The sequence below is a fragment of the Hemibagrus wyckioides genome, linkage group LG23, assembly GCF_019097595.1.
Source record: "Hemibagrus wyckioides isolate EC202008001 linkage group LG23, SWU_Hwy_1.0, whole genome shotgun sequence".
Classification (NCBI taxonomy): Eukaryota; Metazoa; Chordata; class Actinopteri; order Siluriformes; family Bagridae; genus Hemibagrus; species Hemibagrus wyckioides.
In genome coordinates this window covers 9,481,258-9,504,706 of record NC_080732.1, presented here as the reverse complement: position 1 = coordinate 9,504,706, position 23,449 = coordinate 9,481,258, and the positions used below count along the sequence as shown (strand labels likewise).

The window sequence follows — 23,449 nt, the reverse complement described above, 5'->3', positions numbered from 1 at the left end:
AACCTGACAAAAGCCCTGCAAGGCGGTGAACCTGGAGGCAGTGGAGACCTTTATTTCTTTTGCTTAGTTATGTGAATATGATGCTAAAGATAATGTCGATTCTTGACCCAAGAGCCTGTAAAATTATGCACCACTTGCTCTGTGCTGTGGCTGTGTAGTCCTGTGGCATAAATGACACGCCACTTGTCTTACACTCAGACATTGCATATGCTGTAATGTCTCAGCAATGTCTCCTATGGAACCAACTTTAGTAATTATTAATCACCTGTTTTTTTTTCTTTTTCTTTAAAAAACCCTCAGCGTACGTAATGCTGAGAGAACGTTCACCTGACATCCCCAAACAATAAAACAATTTTTAGTGTTATGCACATAACTTCTAGGCCATCTAAGTGGACAAATGACCAAGGCTGTGAACGGTTATTACAAACAGGTTTGTGATGTCGACACAGCAGTGATCCAATTTCCGTCGGTGTATAAAAATGTTTAGAATATCATAGAATATCATATAGACTGATTCAGCTGTGTTGCAATGTTCTGATCAGCCACATTTATGGGTGTGTGAATGTATATTGAGCAGTATGGTTGTGGGTGATTGACATTTGGTATTCCTGTAAATTTGCTAGTGCAAATGCTTAAACTCCATTATTTAAGCTATAAGGATTCAGATCACCAAGGTTGATCTGCTAAAGACCAAGTAAGACCAATATAAGATAACTAAGAGAGGTCAGAAATTGATTTAGTACAGGATTACAGGAGTGGTTTCCGTACAAATGGTATAAAAAAGATAGGAAAAGAATTGACAGAAGGAGTATGTGGGGAAAATGTGAGGGCTTTTAACACAGTAGAATAAATACTCTGTTGGTGCATGCTAGCTTCAGACATTGCAAAGCCATGTGGCAACTGAGATGTCTTCCTTTTTTATGTAATGCCTTCTTTATTTTAATTTTTAAATAATTTTAATAATGTATTTATATGCTTTAATGGAGAAATTATAATGATAATTATTATTATTTTAAAATCACATTAGCCAGACCTGTTTTCTGTGATCTTAACTCATGACAACACTGTTGTGAGAATACCATTAACTTGAGAGTGCATCATTCTAGCCAGTCAGTTTGAGGAAAAGGTACAACTTATAAATAATAATAATAATAATAATTATAATAATATTATTATCACCTACATACCCTCACCCAGAAAAACTGTATGAAACAATACAAACAAAAAGGTACAACTTACTTTGAGAATTAATTTCTATTTCCCACATAAGCACTCAAGCATGGCAAACTGTGCAAAATAATCTCCTGATATCACTCCTGTTTTTAAACTATTGCTTATTCAAATGAGTCATTTTTAATTGAAGTACTTCATTTATTCTATTCATATAGCAGAGGATTTCCAGACATATATCTGCTAAATAATGCTGCTGGAGGACATCTGTAATGCCAATATGAACAGTTTGCCTCTGATCAGTGATCTGAGTATAAATGACAAAGATGGGAGTGTCTTCACAGTGTTAGCATGGCTTTTACAACAAAACAATTCCATGTGAACTACATACATCTCTTAATACAACTGGTTTCACTTTTTTACTTGTAGGGTTTGTGCTTGTTATATTTATATATATATATATATATATAATGATGGCTCAGGTTTTGTTATCTCTGTTCTTTACCATCTGTAAAAATGACATTCTCTCCTGGGATTTAACCTGAAAACTCCCTCAGATATCTCAAATAACTGTAATTGGAGAGTTTTACAAAATGCCATTGAGGGTATGCGGTTAATATACACCTGCAAGATGTGTTGCACAGCTGTAATTTTAATGCCTTGTCTAACAGCCAGACTCCAGCATGTATGTACACTGCTCATAACACGTATATAGACTTTGAAGGTGCTGACAAATTGGTAAAGTGACATCCAAATCATCCTGGCATGACTGTCCTCCCTGTGCTCCTGTTTACCCTGGATACTGTAGTATAATGACTTTGGTCTGATATTTCTGTACTATGGAACAGAATGCCATCTAGGCTGCTCTGTCTGCAAGTCCAGGAGCGTTTGAGGTTGTGTTGGTGGATGCCAGCAAGGGTCTTAACAATTTCATCCATTGGCAAGGACTTCATTATGGTGTATCTTCGCTCTTCCTGGGTTTCGGCACCAGTGTAGTGTGTTCTGGAAGGTTCAGGAAAGAGGAAACTGGAGGAAGGCTTAAAGATCCTATCCTTTCTTCATGTTTATATATTGCTTTTCAACATGCACCCTGTATCTACACACACACACACACACACACACACACACACACACAAGGCTCTGTGAGTTCATCTCTCTCTCCTTGGCTCTTGCCTCTCCCTCTTTTATCCCTGAAGCTCACTGCAACAGAAAACAGTCATTACTGACGTTCAGCCCAGGTGTGTGATCCTTTCCACTCACTGCCCTTGGCTCTGCCCTCCATTCACAAACCTGTTCTGGGCCATGCCTTTGCCTCCACAGCATTCAGCATTATAAAAAATTACATTAACTGAAACATAATTGCGGTGTTTTTTAGCCTGTATTGAATCATTATGGAAAGGCAGTTTGAGAAAGGAGTCTGTGCATGTATGGGTGTCCACTGTATATTTGAAGTATTAGCACCAGTGTATTGTGCAGATAATTGGCAGATTCAGCACACTGTAATCACTCACTCACTCAAATGCTTAGACACACACATTCTGAAATTCATTTAAATGTCATTTACATGGTTTATGACAGTCTATGGTTTATAAAAGCTGAGTCATTTCCCCCTTGTATGTTGATGGTAAATTATGCACAGGGTACAGGGTCAATATTTAATGCTGCTGTAACTTGAGGTTAGAATAGTCTTCAGGGAAATTAGCAAACCTCCCCAAAGTCAGTTAGTGTTCTTGTGCTAACTAAAGTTGGTCTGTCTGTCTGTCTGTCTGTCTGTCTAAGCAAAAATGCAAGGGCCTTCCATTGGATAATTACTGCAGTAATTAATAAGTTTCAGTTAGCAACCAGTTATTTAACCCGAACTAAAGGTCAAATTATTGGCCTACATCAAGCAAAGAAAGCAAATAAGGAATTTGCTGCTGAAACTACTTAAATTAGGTTAAGAACTGTCCTACACTTTAATAAAACCTGGAAGGATAATGGTGAACCATCATCTTTGAGGAAGAAATGTGGTCAGAAAGTCTTGGATGATCATGATCAGAGAACTCTTAAATGTTTGGTGAAAAAAAAAGTAGAAGAAATCACACATTTAATAGTGTAAGTGAGAGAAGTTCCACATGCACAATGCATAGAGAATCCACTTATCAGTGAGACCAATCAGGAAAAAAAGGCTTTAATTTGCTAGAGAGCATAAAGGTTGGACTCTGAAGCAATAAAAAAAGATCATGTGGTCTGATGACCTGCACATCAGGGTAAAAAAAAGAAAGGGATAAAGTGATGCACTTATCATGGCTAGTGCCTCTCGTACAAGCCTGTGGGGGCAGTGTTATGAACTGGGGGTGCTTTAGTTGGTCAGGTGTAGGTTCAGCAACATTATTTGCCCAAAAAATGAGATCAGCTGACTACCTGAATATACATCAGACTCAAACTGACTCAGACTCAGTTGTCCAGAAAGCAATTTTCTAACATATATTGGCCACCACAAGAGTCCAGACATTAACCCCTTTGAATATCTTTGGGATGTGTTGAAGACAGTGGTCCAACTTTCCCATCATCTGTACAAGATTTTGGTGGGAAATGAATGCAGCTCTGGACAGAAATAAATGTTGTGGAATTGCATAAGCTTATCGAAACTATATATATATATATATACACACACACACATATATTTTGAATTATATACACATCACATGAAATATATATATATATATATATATATATATATATATATATATATATATATATATATATATATATATATATATATATATATATATATATATATATATATATATATACACACAGGGGTTGGACAATGAAACTGAAACACTAGCCAATTTAGTGTTGGAGGTTTCATGGCTAAATTTGACCAGCCTGGTGGCCAATCTTCATTGATTGCACATTCCACCAGTAAGAGCAGAGTGTGAAGGTTTAATTAGCAGAGTAATAGCACAATTTTGTTTAAAATATTGCAATGCACACAACATTATGGGTGACACATCAGAGTTCAAAAGAGGACAAATTGTTGGTGCACGTCTCGGTGGCGCATCTGTGACTAAGACAGCAAGTCTTTGTGATGTATCAAGAGCCACGGTATCCAGGATAATGTCAGCATACCACCAAGAAGGACGAACCACATCCAACAGGAGTAACTGTGGACGCAAGAGGAAGCTGTCTGAAAGGGATGTCCGGGTGCTAACCCGGATTGTATCAAAACTACAGCTGCCCAACTCACTGCAGAATTAAATGTGCACCTCAGCTCTCCTGTTTCCACCAAAACTGTCCATCGGGAGCTCCACAGGGTCAATGTACATGGCCGGGCTGCTATAGCCAAACCTTTGGTCACTCGTGCCAATGCCAAACGTCGGTTTCAATGGTGCCAGCAGCGAAAATCTTGGCTGTGGACAATGTGAAACATGTATTGTTCTCTGATGAGTCCACCTTCACCGTCTTTCCCACATCCGGGAGAGTTACGGTGTGGAGAAGTCCCAAAGAAGCGTACCACCCAGACTGTTGCATGCCCAGAGTGAAGCATGGGGGTGGATCAGTGATGGTTTAGGCTGCAATATCATGGCATTCCCTAGGCCCAATACTTGTGCTAGATGGGCGCGTCACTGCCAAGGACTACCGAACCATTCTGGAGGACCATGTGCACCCAATGGTTCAAACATTGTATCCTGAAGGCGGTGCCGTGTATCAGGATGATAATGCACCAATACACTCAGCAAGACTGGTGACAGAGTGGTTTGATGAACATGAAAGTGAAGTTGAACATCTCCCATGGCTTGCACAGTCACCAGATCTAAATATTATTGAGCCACTTTGGGGTGTTTTGGAGGAGCGAGTCAGGAAACGTTTTCCTCCACCAGGATCACGTAGTGACCTGGCCACTATTCTGACTATGGCTCAAAATCCCTCTGGCCACTGTGCAGGACTTGTATCTGTCATTCCCATGATGAATTGATGCTGTATTGGCCGCAAAAGGAGGCCCTACACTATACTAATGAATTATTGTGGTCTAAAACCAGGTGTTTATGTTTATATATATATATATATATATATATTATATATATATATATATAAAAAATGTTGAGGTCGTACATTTATACATTTATATACCCCTTGATAAATCTGCAAAATGTGAGAAATTAGAGGGATCTTGTAGATTAAGTTTACAGAACCTCCTATGGCAACAGGCAGTTTCATCCCTGTGAGCGTATCCCAACCAGCAATGGCAATGTCCCCTGTCTCACTGCAAAATGGGTTTCATGAAGCTAAGAACACTGAAATAATGAAATGGCTAGCCTGAGTCCTGCTTTAAACTGGATTGAAAATCTCTGGAAAATCTTTGGCAACAAAGCTATTGCTAGGAAACTCACTACAGTTACCAAACTGTGGAAGAGACTTGAAGAGTGTACCAGGAACACACCAGAGCAGTGTGAGAAACTACTGATGCCCTGCGGCCTCAGATGTGCTGAAGACATTCAATGCAAGGGCATCACACTCACTACACTTACTACCTACTAATGTTTGACAGCTGTAACCCTCAAAACCTTTAGTATGAAACAAGATTACAATCTTATTTTGTGCTATAATGGTTATAGGTCTGTTTTGTTTGTTGTTGAAAATGTATTCTCTACAATATAAAGGTTTTTGTTAAAGCACCCTGGTTATTTTGTAAAGCATGCTAGTTTAACAGTTGTATACCCTCAGCTGATATTCCTTTCACATTCTGAGCGATGAAGATTAACAATATTTTTGAAAAAAGTCTAAATAGTTTGTGAATTTTGATCTCCACTGTGTATTACACAAAATGACTTGTAGCAAAGGTGGCTTTCTATGGCAGAGCAATGTTTTATGTCACTGAGGTCTTCAGTACAACCTTTTCTACTTTCAGTGTTTTTTCTGGTGACTGCATAGCTATGTACTTAATTTTAGGCTACTGGTTTCCTTATAGTTACACATCAGATTCCAGACAGAGACTTGTTTGTCTGTGGTGTTGTTAAAAGCAGTGACTGTGGGCTATGTATGGTATTTCCTAAAAGTTTATTTTAGGTTTTTGACTCAGTAGCAACTGAAGATGTTTCCTGTCCATCAAGGTTGCTAAGTAGTTTGTTTGAGCTTTAAAATAAATCATTTACAGGTTACTAAGAGCAGAACTTGTCTTTTTACTTAAGGCATGGTGTTTTATTTTTGACCTCAAGTAGTTTCACAGCCCAGCAGTGGTGTGTTCTTGTGAGTTTTAGCATGTCATTTTGACTACATGATTATTCCGGTTGTAACAGTCTAGACTTCCTTTCTGGGCTGTTTTTGTTTTGAATGCACTAGTTGTAACAATAGGCGGTAAGATATTAAGATACATTCAAGCTTAAAATAGCTAACATGGCAAATGTTTCCCAGCAGGATGCAATGTCACTCCCTCACTCCCTTTTCTTTATTCTTTTGTACACAAGAATGCTCAGAAAAGAGTTACTTCACAACAGGCATTTTAAAAGAAGCATAGCTACAGGGTATAGTGTCTTTTCTCCATAGACTATAAGAACCGTGTTTATACTGGCATCATGGACTCATGTATCAGGAGTGTTTAAATGTAGTGTGGCTAATTCTGCCAAGAAACCACAACTGGGTGTTCCAGATGACAGTGATTCATATCATCCATCCAAATCCACACAAAATGGTTCAATGACACAGAATCAAACTTTTTCTCATGGCCATTTTAGTCTTCTGACCAAAACCATTTTGAAAACCTGTGGAGTGAGCTAACAAGAGAGGACTGCGGCCCCTGGCAAGTCTGGAGCAATTCTATGGTCTCAGTTTTCCATTCACAATTTAATTACTTTATCAGAGCGACATCTTCAACAAATAATTTTTTACGTCTCTTCAGTGGTAAAATTCTCACATCCAGACAATAATAAACTTGCTATAGAAGGAGCGAATTACTAGTGGGTTGTATTTCCTACAACTCCATATGAGCTAAGACATTTTCCCTCTTTTCTAAGCTTCATAATGACTTGCTTTTCTCCCATAGATAATAGATCCCAGTGGATAAAGTTGCAGCCCTATTTTATGCGACTTGCTTGCTGCAGCATTTTTCTACCAAAATTTTTTTACAAATTTTCAAAGTCTATTTTAACCTGGTAAGTGGTAGATTCTCTTGTTCACCCTCGACACTTGTTCTACAAAATCTGGCCTTATGAGTGCTTGTGTATATCAGTCTGTGTGTCTGTACATTTGAAATGCATGATGAGCATGACTTATAATTGTTGCAAAATGCTGTAATTTATCCAAATTTAATGTCATCTCTGTAAATATTGGAGAAGTGTGTGTCTGCATAATGGAATCATGTTTTCTATAGTAAAAAAACAAGTCATATAAAGTATTTTTTTTTATCAGTGGTTAACTAGAAGAAAGTGACTTGTTTTCTGGCTAAATACCACATTTAATTTACCTATGAACAGGTGTTTTAGTTCTAAAAGCATAATGATATTTTTCTTTTTTACACAAGTGTTGCTGCCTTTGTCTTCTATAAGGAGCATAGTTATTGTTTGCTTTCTTCAAGGAGGAGATTGTGGTTTAATAGTTTGGGATTTTGTAAAATGTAAAGTATTTTTGCGAAAATCTGACATTCTGAGAGTGGGACTGCCAGTGGTTCTGCAGTGATGAAAGATAGTGTGGCTGGATTTCTGCCACACTATCCTTCATTCCAGTTGTCTTTTGGTGAGTCCAGCAGCCCTGCCAGTGCTGTATGCTAGTCAGAAACCAAGTTTTCACTCTCTTCCTCTTTATGCACATGTGTGCAAGTGTGTGTGTAGAGTCTTAACGGAACCTTTTTGATATTTATAGTGAAATTTGCCACGTAAAAATCAAGTGACAACAAATCAGAAATGTTTTAGGAAATAAAAGAAAAACAAAAAATTGTAAGAGACATACTGCAACATTTAAAGAATTGAAGCATTTTCTGGCAAGTACATGCTCCCTACATGTGACATTTGTGTTGGTAAAAATAAAATGCCTACCCTAACCTGGATAATGTTAAATTTTACACAAAAAGTACATCCAGTCTCCCCAAACCAAGACCAAAGTTTATCTTTCTGGCCATAAAAATATGTTTGGCACACAAAAAAAAACAGCACAACAAAAAAGGGAAAAACACCCTCCCCACTATGAAACATGGAGTCTGCATCATGATTCTTTTTTATCAGCTAAAACCCTGACTTTAATCAGGCTGGTAGGAATAATAAATACTCTAGGGCTTATGCTATAACATAAGATTAAGTGAATTTAACCTTTCAGCACGACAATGACCTGAAGCACACCTTCAGATCCACAAAAGAATGGCAGACCCAAACAAAATCAAGGTTCTGGAATGGCCCGGATTGAGATCCAGTCAAATATTTGTGGGGTGAACTTACAAGGGCTATGCACAGGTGATACCAGGCCAGTTCGATAAGGAACAATGGCAAAATATTGCTAAGTCACGATGCGCCATACTGATTCTTACCTAAAAAGATTCAATGCCATGACAGAATCTTAAGGTGCTTCAACTGAGTATTAGTTTATGGGTGTGGACCCTTATGCAGCAATACTCTGATGAAAAGGTAGAAAAGGTTCTGATATGATTTATTTTGGTTTAATTTTTTCATATCACAAATATCGGACCAAATGATCCACTCTGGCGACCCTGAACAGGGAGCAGCTGAAAAAACAATAATGTCTTCCATAAGTGCTAATTCCCAGTTAATGCTGTGAGCACACATGTTAATTTGTTGTCATTAAGTGAATTTGGTGGAGCTCTGTGTTCCAAAAATTTAGAGTTGAGGGGGGTTTTTCTTTGTTTTTCCTGGCTGGAGGTTGCTGCATCTAACTGAGCGTAGTCTTGTTATGCCCTCCTGTATTTTCCTTAAAATTGAGATGATGGAAACCCTTATTTGCCTGTCTTATGTATGCTGTCAGTTCTGCACAATTAACTAATTTATTGCAGTTGTTTAAAACGGCAACTCATAAGCAAGGAAAATCAACATAAAACAAACCTGCTTCACATCAGGTCCCTAGAATTATGGATGGAAAATATGTATTGATGTTATAACTTGTGAACTATTTACCTAGTTAAATGCATTGATACAGAATAAGAAAAGCAAATAAGTACACAGTCGTTGTGTACTTACCCCTCAGAACAAAGTCAGCAATTTGTTGTCCTGAGATATGAGATGTGGTGATGTTTTGTCACATGTAAAGGATTTTAGAGTCTGACTAGTGTTTTTATTTCATCTCCAGTGTGAGGTGACTATGTAGGAAACAAGAGAGAGACACCTGGTTTATTCTTCTGCATTAACATGTATTTGCAAAACATAGAGGAGATCATGGATAAACATGACATAGAGAGATGCAGAGACATGCTAGTGTGCAGTCTTAATAAGTGTTGCACATTTAGTGAGACTTGTGTGTGGTTCGATGAGATGATGTGACGTTTTTTTTTGTGTGTGTTTCCAAATACATCTGAATTGGAAAAATGAACACACTTATCACATGCAGTAGTACAGCAAGTCATGGAAGGCAGAGCTACTAGTACACTCTATAGTTAGAGCATATATATATATATATATATATATATATATATATATATATATATATATATATATATATATATATATATATATATATATATATATATATATATATATATATATATATATATATATATATATATACACACACACAGCATTAGGGTGCATCATATGATGTGAAGTACAGCACATTTAAATTTTTTAGTACATGGTTATGTTTATTTTCTTTTTTTTTCTGGGTGTTGAACCTACTTGTCTGGTGGGCCACTACAAAATAAAAACCAATAGCCCAGCAGGACTGTATGCAAGACTTGACTATTTCACAATAAACGATTTCTACATGTTACAAGATGGTTATTAGTGAGTTATTGCTTATACTTGTAAATATGTAGCTACAAAGTTTTTGTTTGTTTAAACATTTTCTACTTGAATGAATATTATTGATATGTGCAGTTGTGCAACATACCTGGTACATTTCACTAAAAACTACAGTACAACGTTAGAGTGCAAGTTTGAAAGTAGTAAAAGAGTAAAAGCGTAAATTTGTAAGTAGTTTATATGAATCACATTCAGAATCAAAGCTTGCATTTTAACTTTTTAACTACAGTTATTAAATATATTAGAAGATTTTGTGATGGAATTAAAAGTTCTTTGATCCTTTTTTGGGGTCAGTAACATACAGGACAGTATAAATCCTTGGTAGGGCACAGCCCAGATTGTTGCATAATTTTTCTTTTTGCTTGCATGTTTATCTCCTGCTTATGCATTTGTTAGCAGAAGTGTGTAGGAGTGTGTGTATGTGTGTGCGTGAATGTGTATATGTGAGCACACATGTGTGTGCGTGTGTGTGTGAGTATGCATGTCTCTGTTTGGGAGCTGTGACTCACTCCCTCTGTCCCAGCCACCTCACAGATGGTCATCTCCATTACCCGGGCAACTAAAACACTCAACCGTGTGTGTGTGTGTGTGTGTGTGTGTGTGTGTGTGATTGTGTCTGTGTGCATGTATTGTATTCTTATCTAATTGGATAAGAATGGAGGATGCACAATCATACTTATTTTATATTAGTGTGACACTACTGCTTAAAATAGCATTATTAGTACTGGTTTCATTTGAGAGTCAAGTTAAGAGTCAAGCTTATTATTATCATTTCAATCTTATAAAGCTGACGCTGTACATAGTGAATTGAAACGATGTTTCTCCAGGACCATGGTGCTACGTAAAACAACATAGAGCTACATAAAACATCTTAATATAGTAACTCCATGATGGTAATCCTTTCGGTTTGGACAAAGTGCTACACTTGTGCCTGTGTTTCAGATCAGTTTTAAGACGTAATTTTTTGATGGGGTATATATTTTTGCGATTATCAAATATTGAATTTGTTTAATTTGAATTATTTTATATAGATTCATGATTAGGGGCACACATGGATTGAGCCAAGTGTTTTTTGGTACTCACTGATACAAGGTACCATTGCCTAAATAATCGACCTACGTGGTATTAATCAGTCAGGAACATCATGGAAAAATTAACAGTGCGCTTGTATTTTTTAAATAATGTTAGCGAGGTGATTTTAAACAAATTGCATTAGCTAGCTACTGTACATTTGGACTGAACAGTATTCAGTCATTAAACATCCTCACATCACTGTAACTGGCATCGTCTATTCATTAGCGTGGCAGCAAACACTAGGCTTACCTCACATAGCATCACATGCTATTAGAGGAAATGAGCATTGTATCGGATTTATGAAACGCATATCTATAAGAGTAATAGGCCAATCTACACCTTTTAGTTGTCCACTTGGAATTGTACAGTTTTTAGCGATTTCATATGCAGTTACATTAACTGTGACCTTAAAAACTCTGACCTTACTAATCTAGAAACTCTAGAAAGTGTGAAGGTAATGTAAGAGGTTTTTAAAATTCCAATAATAATCATAATTTAAAACCTGGTTAGTTTTAGTACTCAGTAATGGTCTAGAATGATGTTTAAGTATGTGATTTAAGACATAACACTAGTTTGTGTAGCAGAAGTAGATGACAGGGCGTCTGAGGTCTGAGGTCGCTTTGAGTGCTCCAAAATAGTAGGTGTGGATTGTTTGACTCGAAGTGCAATCTTGATGCAGTGCTTTTGACCTTTCTCAGCAGTGTGTAGATGATGCATAAATAAATGAAAGCTTGTGTTTGCTCAGAGAAATAGACAGCTGTGTGATGAAAAGAGCTTGATATTATGATGGTCATGGTCATAGCTGTAAAATATGTGAAACTCTAATGCCATCTTTTAAGGAAACGTTATTATGTTCAGCCTATTTGAAATATTCTATCATTTTATGTATCAGCTCTGTACACTTACATATTAATTTATTACAGACTGTGCTGTTATATGTTAATAATCCACAGTGGGCTGGTGTGAAATGATCTGACGTGAAACGAGTGTTTTATTCCTCTTATACCACTGTGATTTTCAAACAATTATACTCATTTATTAATGAATGTCAGAACTGCTGTCTAAACTGCTGTTATACAGAAACAATGAACCTTCTGACCAATTAGATTAGAGAATTCATGCCCACTGTGGAATAAGGAAAATGAATGCACACCTTCTGATTCGGGAATTCGAACAGTGCTGTGGAATACAGTGAATTATTCAGGTTTGTTTGGTCTCATTGTCTTCACACTCCCACACCCACTTGTGCCTCTCTCTGTGTTCTTTTCTGTGTCTCTGTGCAGTCTTGCTCTCACTCATATTTATCATATTCGTCAGTTTTTTTCATGTATGCTTTTCAGTGACAAGGCAGCAGTCAGCTATTTTGAGTATCTTACATAACAGGACTACATTTTTGGCCACAGGGATCTGAAGGGACGCAGTACTGAAGAATGTACTGCCTTATTATCTTCTGCTGTATCTCTCTCTGCTGCCACAAACAACTGAATTACTAAATTACTACTCCTCAGCTATGACCTTTTCATTTCTAGTTTATATCTTTTGTATTGTGGAGTATTTATGATTTTAAAGATGCAAATAATAAATCTGTTTGAGTTACAGCCATATGTATGTAGATGTACTTTCTTAATGGATTTACTATTAAGCTTTCTTATGTTGAAACCATGAATTATTCAGTGGTTGCTTTATTTAGACACATTTAGACTCCACAAAATGTCTGTTCACTGCAAATTGGCATGATGATTTTATTCATGCAGGCTTGGAGAGTGAGCTTGTGGATGTATAATTTGTGGGGGTAATACACAGCCTAGTGAATAAGACTGGTCGGAAATAACTCTGATCATTCCACATCCTTCTGCTTTCTATGCCTTTCAAGTTAGTGTTGTACATACACCAGCCTTGAAAGCAAATAAGGCTCATTTTTTGCCGTTCTTGTTACAATCTTTGATATGATCCCACTCACATCTTGACTAGATCCTACAACAGACAGTGAGATAGCATGATTATAAATTTAAGATCTTCTATGAATATACAGTGAGGGAAAAAAATATTTGATCCCTTGCTGATTTTGTACGTTTACCCACTGACAAAGAAATGATCAGTCTATAATTTTAATGGTAGGTTTATCTGAACAGAATAACAACAAAAAAAGTCCAGAAAAATGCTTTTCAGAAAAGTTATACATTGATTTGCATTTTAATGAGTGAAATAAGTATTTGATCCCCTATCAATCAGAGAGATTTCTGGCTCCCAGGTGTCTTTTATACAGGTAAAGAGCTGAGATTACAGTAGGAGCACTCTCGGGGAGTGATCCTAATCTCAGCTCGTTACCTGTATGAAAGACACCTGTCCACAGAAGGAAGCAATCAATCAGATTCCAAACTCTCCATCATGGCCAAGACCAAAGAGCTGTCCATGGATGTCAGGGACAAGATTGTAGACCTACACAAGGCTGGAATGAGCTACAAGACCATCGCCAAGCAGCTTGGTGAGAAGGTGACAACAGTTGGTGCGATTATTCCCAAATGGAAGAAACACAAAAGGACTGTCAATCTTCCTCGGTCTGGGGCTCCATGCAAGATCTCACCTCATGGAGTTTCAATGATCATGAGAACCGCGAGGAATCAGCCCAGAATTACACTGGAGGATTTTGTCAGTGGTCTCAAGGCAGCTGGGACCATAGTCACCAAGAAAACAATTGGTAACACACTACGCTGTGAAAGACTGAAATCCAGTAGCACCCGCAAGGTCTCCCTGCTAAAGAAAGCACATGTACAGGCTCATCTGAAGTTTGCCAGTGAACATCTGAATGATTCAGAGGAGAACTGGATGAAAGTGGTGTGGTCATATGAGACCAAAATCCAGCTCTTTGGCATCAACTCAACTCGCTGTGTTTGGAGGAGGAGGAATGCTGCCTATGACCCCAAGTACACCATCCCCAGGTGACAGGACAACTGCACTGCATCAAAGGGACGATGGACGGGGCCATGTACTGTTAAATCTTGGATGAGAACCTCCTTCTCTCAGCCAGGGCATTGAAAATGGGTCATGGATGGATATTCCAGCCTGACAATGACCCAAAACACACGGCCAAGGCAACAAAGGAGAGGTTCAAAAAGAAGCACATTAAGGTCCTATAGTGGCCTAGCCATAGAAAATCTGTGGAGGGAGCTGAAGGGTCAGCCATAAAACCTTAATGACTTGGAGAGGATCTGCAAAGAGGAGTGGGCCCAAATTCCTTGAGATGTGAGATGTGTGCAAACCTGGTGGCCAACTACAAGAAATGTCTGACGTCTGTGATTGCCAACAAGGGTTTTCCACCAAGTACTAAGTCATGTTTTGCAAAGGGGTCAAATACTTATTTCACTCAATAAAATGCAAATCAATGTATAACTCTTTTTGAAATGTGTTTTTCTGGTTTTTTTTGTTGTTATTCTGTCTCTCACTCTTCAGATAAACCTACCATTAAAATTACAGACTGATCATTTCTTACAAAATCAGCAGGGGATCAAATAATTTTTTCCCTCACTGTAATTGTGATCAAATAAACTACTGTGCTCTGCTTATGCCATCAGTCAGTGAGATCAAGGCTTGTGCAGCATACACAGAAAGTAAGTTTGGGTAGTGATTTTTTTTTTCTCCTGTCTGTTAGCATGTTTCTTTAACTTTTGTCTTTGCCACTACTATATTTCTATCCATTGCATGAGTTTAATTTCATACTATTCAGTTATGCTATTGGTGGTTTTTAGATGTGCATCGTAACTGCGCTCACACTCTGAGACTTTAATCTAAATGTCTGGCACTGCCAGAACATCACTGACTGTCTTTTGTTGCATTTGGCACTAAATCAGCCACCGCACTGGGACAAATAATTATTTTATGCTGTTGTTCTTCTGTGAGAGCAAAACAGGGTAAAACCAGCAAAATGAAATTCATACAGTATAAATCCAGCTTTAATCAGAGAGAATATAACACCAAAAAATAATGTCTGTGCTAAATCCACCTTCTATTTATCACAATTCAGACTAAGCCAAATCTGTCAGCTAGTGTGATTGTGAAATAAGGACGCTGAACGATGAACAGGGAAAGAAATGGAGTGATGGATAGAATGTGTTTAGTGTGTGTCACTGAGAGAGGACTAGCGGTGTTGTGTCGCTATGTTGGTGCTCAGCATAATCGGAAGGAGGCTGTGTGTAAGCATGAATGCATGTGCGTATGTGTGTGCATATACAAGTGTGTGTGTGTGTGTGTGTTAGGGTGGGGGCTCATAATCCATCTTAACCTCCTAATACGTATGCTGCTGTGCCATGTCAACAACTGTGCATGTGTTATATTTTCTCATAGGAACATGATTAGAACCCCACCCTCTTGATAGCCACAGGCACGTAACTGAAAATGGAAGAGGACTTTTTTTTTCCAGCGCTACTGAAAAACACGAGATTGTATTTTATCTATCAGTCTGGGACACCAATGAAGATGTAAATTCTGAAGATTAATATGCAAGTTGTTCATGGTGGACTCAAGGAGTCTTTGTGCACTTGTGCGAGTGTGTACGTACGTGTGTGAGTGTGTACGTACGTATGTGAGTGTGTACGTACGTATGTGCATGTGTGTGTTTATGCATGTTAGCATGTGTGTATGTGTGAATGTGTGTGTTAGGGTGGGGGCTCATAATCCACCGTATCCTCTAACAGCACAGTGTGCTACATTGAATGTGCTGCTGTACCATGTCAACAATTGTGCATGTGTTCTATTTTCTCAGAGGAACATGATTTAGACCCATTTTCTCTCACTAACCACAGGCATGAAAATGCATCTTATTTTATTTTTTTTTTCCTGACGGGGGCTTGGGGATTATAGATTATAACCTGACACCAAGTTTGAGCGTCATGTAGGATTTGGGGTGTTCTCCTGTGTCATTTTATTCATGCCATAGTAACGCTCAGATATCTGTAGAAGTTTTGCTTTAAACAGGAATTCCCTGAATGTCATTTTCTCAAGCTAAAATAAAACAGCAATATGCAACTTATGTACTTACTACACTTACTGCAATAAGGACAAATTTGAGGCACTTCTGAATTATCAGCTTTGTAAAGAAAGACTTTTAATTTAAATGATCCTTTTCCAGAAGTCTTAGTTATTTAAATACTATGATGATTGATGTATTAGCTATAGACCAGTTCCTCTCATTCAGCATTTGAGTGTTTTTAGATAAATGGTTGAAGCCAGAATTGAGTTTACGTTCTTTCACTTGTTCATTCAGACTGAGCAACTAGTTTTCCTGGTTGTGGGGGATCCTGGTAACCTGGTAATGCCTGACCTTGGGAGCATGGAGCTGGACCTGGACCTGGACCTTACAGCCACCATGCTGCCTCTGATGATTCTTAGGTGTAAGCGGTGGGGTCTGCTGTGGTGTATAATCCAGAGTCCCTCCTCACCCCCAGTGTTCCAAGGGTACACTCCATATCCCCCATGATCCTGACCAGAAAAAAGTGCTTACTGAGTGTGTGTGTGTGTTGGTGTGAGTGCGTGCATGGCGACTCAGTCCCTGACTCAGTCCCTGACTCAGTCCCTGACTCAGTCCCTGACTCAGTCCCTGACTCAGTCCCTGACTCAGTCCCTGACTCAGTCCCTGAGGTTTTGCAGTCTGTACCGTCTGTAGTTCAGCTGGGAGAATAAGGTATTTTTTATTGTATTGACACTTATTACACCAACATACATGGAAAAAGAATCATAAATACAGTCATCTCTAAAATGACTGGCACCCTTGGTAAAAATGGATTAACATATGATGTGAAAACAGCCTAAATTTAGGCTATTATGTGTTTTATTCAGTTAGTGTACAACTAGCACTGTTTTGTACTGCTTTTAAAGACTCTTCTAGTCAAGGGATTATTTCAAAATCAATTAATGGGAAATTAAGTGTTTCTACAGTGAAACAAAAGTGAGTGTGTGCGTGTGTTTGTGTGTGTTTGTGTTTTCGTGTGTGGGTGTGTGTGTGTTCACTAAACATGGGGTATTAGAAATGTAGGTCATGTTGACTGTGACTCCTGGGAGCAACTTTCAACAGGACCCAGAACCCATTAGATCTGAGTTATTTATAGACCTCTTTATTTTTGTTATAGTGGTTTAGATTAAGCCAAAATGATTCAGTCTTACTAATAAAACTGGTCCAGTATGTATAGATTTCTCTGTTCAGTAACATGTTTAGTATTCCTGTGAAGTAGGATATAGTCGCCATCTACTTCATTAGGAGTACCTTTCACATCTGCATACAGTTATCTTATTAGCCAGTCATGCAGCAGCAGTGCAAGTGCATAAACTTATGTAGATACAGGTCAAGAGCTTCAGTTAATCTTAACACAAACATGAGAATGAAGAAGAAAAAGTATAATCTTGATTTTGGTTGAGGCATGGATTTTGGTATCAGAAGGGCTGGTTTGAGTATGTATACATGTCTCAATAGGTTACATGTATAAGTAAAAGTAGAAGGCTGCAGGTCAAAATTGATCTGTGGCTTTTTAGACTGCGTGGAAATGAGAACAAACTGCACGATTTTCTTATTTGTTTTGCTTTTACTGAACCCCATGCCAGTAGAAATCTGTACAATATACACCAACGCTGCAGCAGTGACTCACGCCTAGTGTTAGAACAAAAGTGCTATGGAAGCTCCTTTCTGCCATTTCTGCACACTTTTGTAGCACTAGCGCTATTCCCATGTTTATGCTGCCACAGAAACATTCCAGTCAGTCAGTATGTGATCTGACATGCCCACACAGTTCAGACTGCAATGGGGACTTTTTGTAGCTTCTGAATATGATTAAATTATAATTAGACAATTTTTTAATTTGTTTATTTTTAAACATTTGAAGCCCAGAGGCCCACTCAAAGAGAAATAACAGCGTTTTTTCCCTAGCTAACTGAATGTATTAGTACTGTGAGTCATTTGAGGATGTACATCTGTGTGAAATCACCAGGGGCTTCCCAACTGACCATCTTAGATTTGTGACTTTTTAGATGGTTTTTACACCGGACACGTTTGTTTGGTTTGAGTCACAGCTTAAAAGATTATAAGGGACCATTACAAATTAAAACAGGATAGGAAGGATTCATTACCATTCTCATAAATCAGTATGAGCAGATTTTAGCATGTTTGTAATGTTTTATAGCTTGTCTTTGAAGAAACTGATTGGCTGAGTGTCAGACGAAAAATTCTATCAGTTCACACACATGACTCTGATGGCCAGCACTGTAATAAGATTACTTTTTGATTACTTGTACTGAACAACAAAAACATAATGGTAGTAAATCGGCAAATGCAAGAATTAATCATGTGCCGATTTTCTGTTTTTTGTTTCAGTTTTCTGAAAGCTAATATAGCTAATATATTAATATAGTCAACTCTGATAGGAGACCCAAATATATATAAATGTTGCATCATGTGGCCTTTTTAAGCAATCCATGTTAGCATTGTTCTAGATAGTTTATCAACTTGTGATGTAATATTATCTTGTTGAATGCATTACAACAAAGCGTAGGTTCTTTTATTACCTGTATCTAAATAATGAATGAAGGCGATGGCCTTAATAAATAATCAGCCTGCCTCATCACCTGAAGGTGATATCATGACAGTCCGTGCTAATGCTTACTCTAGTTGAATTCAGGGCACCTTAGATTATTGGGGCAGAGCTTTGTGTACATGGGTGGGAAAAGGGAATTAAAAAAAAATCATTTCAGTATTGTCTAGTACATAATTCCACCCAATCAAGATTGACTAATCTTGTCAAATGCATGTTTAAAAGGTAGTGTTTCGATGTCAGGTTTATATTGATGAATGAATAATCCTGGAAAACAGTAGCTGTTATGAATGGTATTATTTGTTTTAAATTCTTGTTGTGAATTTGAGAAATTTTAGTGACACAGTAGCAATTCCTACCATTTAAATGAATCAGAATGTTTTGGTCGTGATCGTATTGGAATGGCAAGTAAAATTCATTTGTTTTTGCTATACACTAAAGACTTTGCGTTTGAGGTTAAAAGATGAATGTGAGATGATGGATCAGAATTTCAGCTTTCATTTCCTGATATTTACATCACATTTGTTTGCTCCACCCATTTTTCCAAACTTCACCCAACATTGGACAGACTCTTCTGGAAACTTCTAGGTTTTGAAGAAAATTGCTTTGAACATCAAACATGGAGCCTAGCCCAGTGACATTGTCATCAAACATGCATGAACCAGTGTTTCAGATATGTACGGAGCGACAGAAATAGCTGAGTAGACCTTTAATTACAATGAGAAGATTCTCTAGTGACCAGATGTCAGAGGAGTCGAGCGGCTGGTGAATGTGCGTTTGTTTTAGCGTTAGTTGCTAATCCCTATGGAGTAGGCTCAAAGGCATGCCATTAAACAGACTCTGTCTGGATGCAGAGCTGGAGTTCCCAATGAAAAGTGTAAATAAAATCATCTGAAGGGATTAAATCAGTGTACCTGTTAATTTCTTCATGCCATATAAATACAGCTATTTGGAGCAGCTCATTCTTTTTACAAGCTAATAATTTATGTTCTAGAGAGCTTGATTGTTCCTATGATTGTGTTGCCCATTGGGGATTATACTTCAGATGTTTGCCAATAATGCACTTTAATATCACAGCAGTTGCCTTGCCTTTAAACTTGGTATTTTAACCTATTTAAAAGAATTAGCTTGAAAGTGTTGTATTATCATTTGTTAGTCTCATTGGGTAGAAAGGATAGCTTGGATGATGCACTGTTATTCTCCAATGGTACTAATGATGGCTGTGATGAGTGTAGGTATGTGCTTACATATTTAAAAAAAAAAAAAAAAAAAGAAAGAATTTTGTTAAAAAAAAGTTCAGCACTTTTACATGTAATAATCAGAGAACACCTTTGTAGTATTGTTGGTACATTTTTGCAGTATCAAGGTGCTTGTACTGCTACATTATATGTCAACTTAATGGTCAGTAGGTAAGCAAGTTATAAATCATAAGCTGTGATGTGATGCTGAAGTTGCTGATTTTTCTAGACTGGCACATTCAGAGTTGTTTTATTAAAGAACATTACAAATGTTGATCAAAAAACATCACAATGTACATTTTATCAGCTGATAATTACATTCAGCTCCAGAATTCCTGACTTAATCGTGAGCTCAGGGTACTGTCTGCGTGGGTTTCCTCTGGGATCTTTGGTTTTCTTGCACCTTCCAAAAACATACCAGTAGGCAGATTAAATAACCAGATTATTGAGAACATTCAGGATGTCTTTTTAGGTTTTTGATTAACCTAAAATCAAATCGATCAATCTCTCAATCTCTTGTAGGGTATTGCAGTATTCTGTTCACATGACTACTGGAATAATCTAGTAACTAGATTGTTCACAAAAACCCTCTTAACTATGTCATGTCTTTGTTATTGACATTATATAAATACTCAAGGAGGGATATTTGTTAGATAATAATGAAAGACGTAATTTCAGAGCGTGGAGCACTGAGCTGACTCTTTTAGCTCTTTTGGCTAATGCTTAATAGCTGAGCATGTGCTGTGCAGCCCAAGTGTTTCTCATGGCCATGACAGTGACATGTGTGCAGTTGAGTGTCCTTCATTGGTTCCAAAACCAAACATCTGTCCTTAATTTAACTGTAATCTGTGGTTATAATTTAGAGCAGAGTTATTTAATATTATATTCTCGGGGGAGTTATGCAGAAAAGATGTTTCTGTTTTTGGAACCCCTATGCACATGATTGTTAAATAGGTTAATACGAATGTCTTAATGATATAACATTACAACAACATCTCATAACCCAATTTTCACTTGATCGTTCTTACAAATAACCTTTATTTAAAGGGATCCTGATTAGCTACATTCTGATCTTAATAACGAGGCACAACGTCATTTTGCTTGATCTTGGATAATCAACCATGGTTAAGTGTGCTGTGGAGTGTACCAGTGAAGTTATTTATGTCACAGTTGCTGGGCAGTAACGTCTCTAGTAATCTCTGTTTTCTTCTTTGTATCTCTCTCTCTCTCTCTCTCTCTCTCTCTCTGTGAATATATGGTCTTGCACATTTACAACTCTATATTCCTTTTTTGCCAGGCTTTGGATCAGGACAGGACTTCACTGCAGAAAGTTAAGAAGTCTGTCAAAGCCATCTACAGTTCTGGCCAAGGTAAAGAAATCTCCATACGTCACAGAAGTATAAAACATATTTTCTCTTATCAGCCTGCTTGTAACTCCAGACACTCCTGCAAACACACACAGTAAATAAACACACCTGAATATGACCAATGCCTATAAGAGGTGTGATGCGAGTTAATTTAAAGTACAAGATTTGGGTGTTACCACAGTGAAACTCACTCCTCACATGTTAAAGAGCTGCATACTGTTTTGAAGTATCTAGCTAGGCAAGGTTTTGACTGTGCTATAATATTCATTTCTGATGAGCTATAGAACATAATAAGGTTTGAACTTTCACTTGAATGGTAGGTACTATATTTTAGAATTATAACTTTCATTGACAGACATTGGTGCATATGAAAATGACATGAAAATCCTGTTGGCTGAAAAGACAAGGACAACATTTAGGACACAGCTGAAAAGCGAGAAGTGAAGTGTGTAGATAACACGCACACACACACACACAGACAGACACTTTACTCTGCAAACATGTTTTACTAATAAAGGTCTGCCCTTATGCTATAATAGATCAGTTGGAGAACTGCAGAATTTTTTTCTTCAACCAGTGTGCATTTCCTGTTGTGTACTTGCTACCAAGTACACTATTCAGACTTGATTTGAGTATTTATATTTGTTCCATTATGTAATATGAACAGTTGTCAAAGATCATTAGCTAATTTAATAGAGAGTACTTTACTCTTCCAGCAAGATCAGAATACTTAGTCTAAACAAACTAGTTGTACAGCCCAGTGCCATGTCACATGAAGAGCACTTCATACTGTGGAACTTCAAGAGTATTGTTGTGCATCTTATTATGTATTATAATACTGAGACCAAGATGCGAGAGAACAGATGACCCTGGATCATATTTTAGAATTGTTTGGCCTATACATGATGTATGGTTATTGGATCTGATTACTGATTATTTTTACAGATTTTATTTTATATATAGCATAGCATGGTTTAATCTGAAGGTGTGCATTATTTTTATATAACAGCACAGGGAGTTTCAACCGTTACATCAGTGATAAGATAATATTAATACGCTCGCTGTAACAGCATTACTGTGTCTATAGAAACAGGCACCTGTAGAGTGTGTGCTCCACATAATCTAAGACTAATAATAAACTGATTTAAATTGTATTGTTTAACAAGGTAAAACGTCTACAGTGCCTTGCAAAATGATTCAGATCCCTGACCAGTGATCTAATATTACTGAATTACAAATGGTGCATTGAAATATCATTCTGTTCAATATTTTATTTTTAATCACTGGAACACAAAATCAGTTATTTTAAGGTGACATACTCGTGTGAAGCACTGTAATTGTTGATGGGAATATTTGTTGTTAAGAGACATTTACTTATGAAAAGAGTCTCAGGTGTCAGTGCTTTATAACAGTCAGAGATAAATCTGTAAGCTTAATTTAACTGACATGGGAACGTCTTCAAGACTTCCTGGTTTCTCACTCAAATAACAAAGTACATTTTTATATTACATCCGGGGGGGGGGGATGACTATAGCTAAAGAGAGGGAATGACTATAGCTGCTATATGTAACTTAAGAGATAATAAGAACTTAATGTGGAAATTGCTGTGGTATAAGCAGAATAAAACACTTTGAACAACTTTGGGTTGGCAACACGCCTATTAAACCTCAATCGTTAACATCGTTATTTTTACATTGGCAAACTTGTTAAAATGTAGCACCCCAATATAAACTCATCAGATAAGTCACTTGTCTTTTCACGCTTTCTGCAAATAAATGTGTTTTAAATTTTTCTTGGCTTGTGTTTTTAAGCTGTTGAATTAACGGGCTACTTTGATAGAATTTCTTTTAGATTAGTTGTCCTATTGTAATACCCCTAGTGTAAGTATGTGTACATAATCATGTGTGTGCTTGCATGTGTCTATCTAGAACATCTTCAAAATGAGGAGATGTATGCTCAGGCACTGGACAAGTTTGGCAGTAACTTCATGAGCCGAGACAACCAAGACCTGGGAACGGCCTTTGTAAAGTTCTCCACTCTGACAAAGGAGCTCTCATCCCTGCTCAAAAACCTGGTGAGCTTTCACA

The 23,449-nt window shown here is 37.5% G+C and overlaps 1 protein-coding gene across 4 annotated transcripts in view; it reads left to right on the top strand.

Moving 5' to 3' along the window:
• The window catches only part of asap1b (ArfGAP with SH3 domain, ankyrin repeat and PH domain 1b), a 65,912-nt gene that overhangs the window by 6,112 nt on the left and 36,351 nt on the right, over positions 1–23,449 (top strand). For all 4 annotated transcript variants that reach the window (XM_058376887.1, XM_058376886.1, XM_058376884.1 and 1 more), the window contains exons 4-5: positions 21,293–21,365; positions 23,291–23,436. In XM_058376887.1, coding sequence (XP_058232870.1) covers positions 21,293–21,365; positions 23,291–23,436 — 219 coding nt within the window. The remainder of the gene's footprint in view (positions 1–21,292; positions 21,366–23,290; positions 23,437–23,449) is intronic.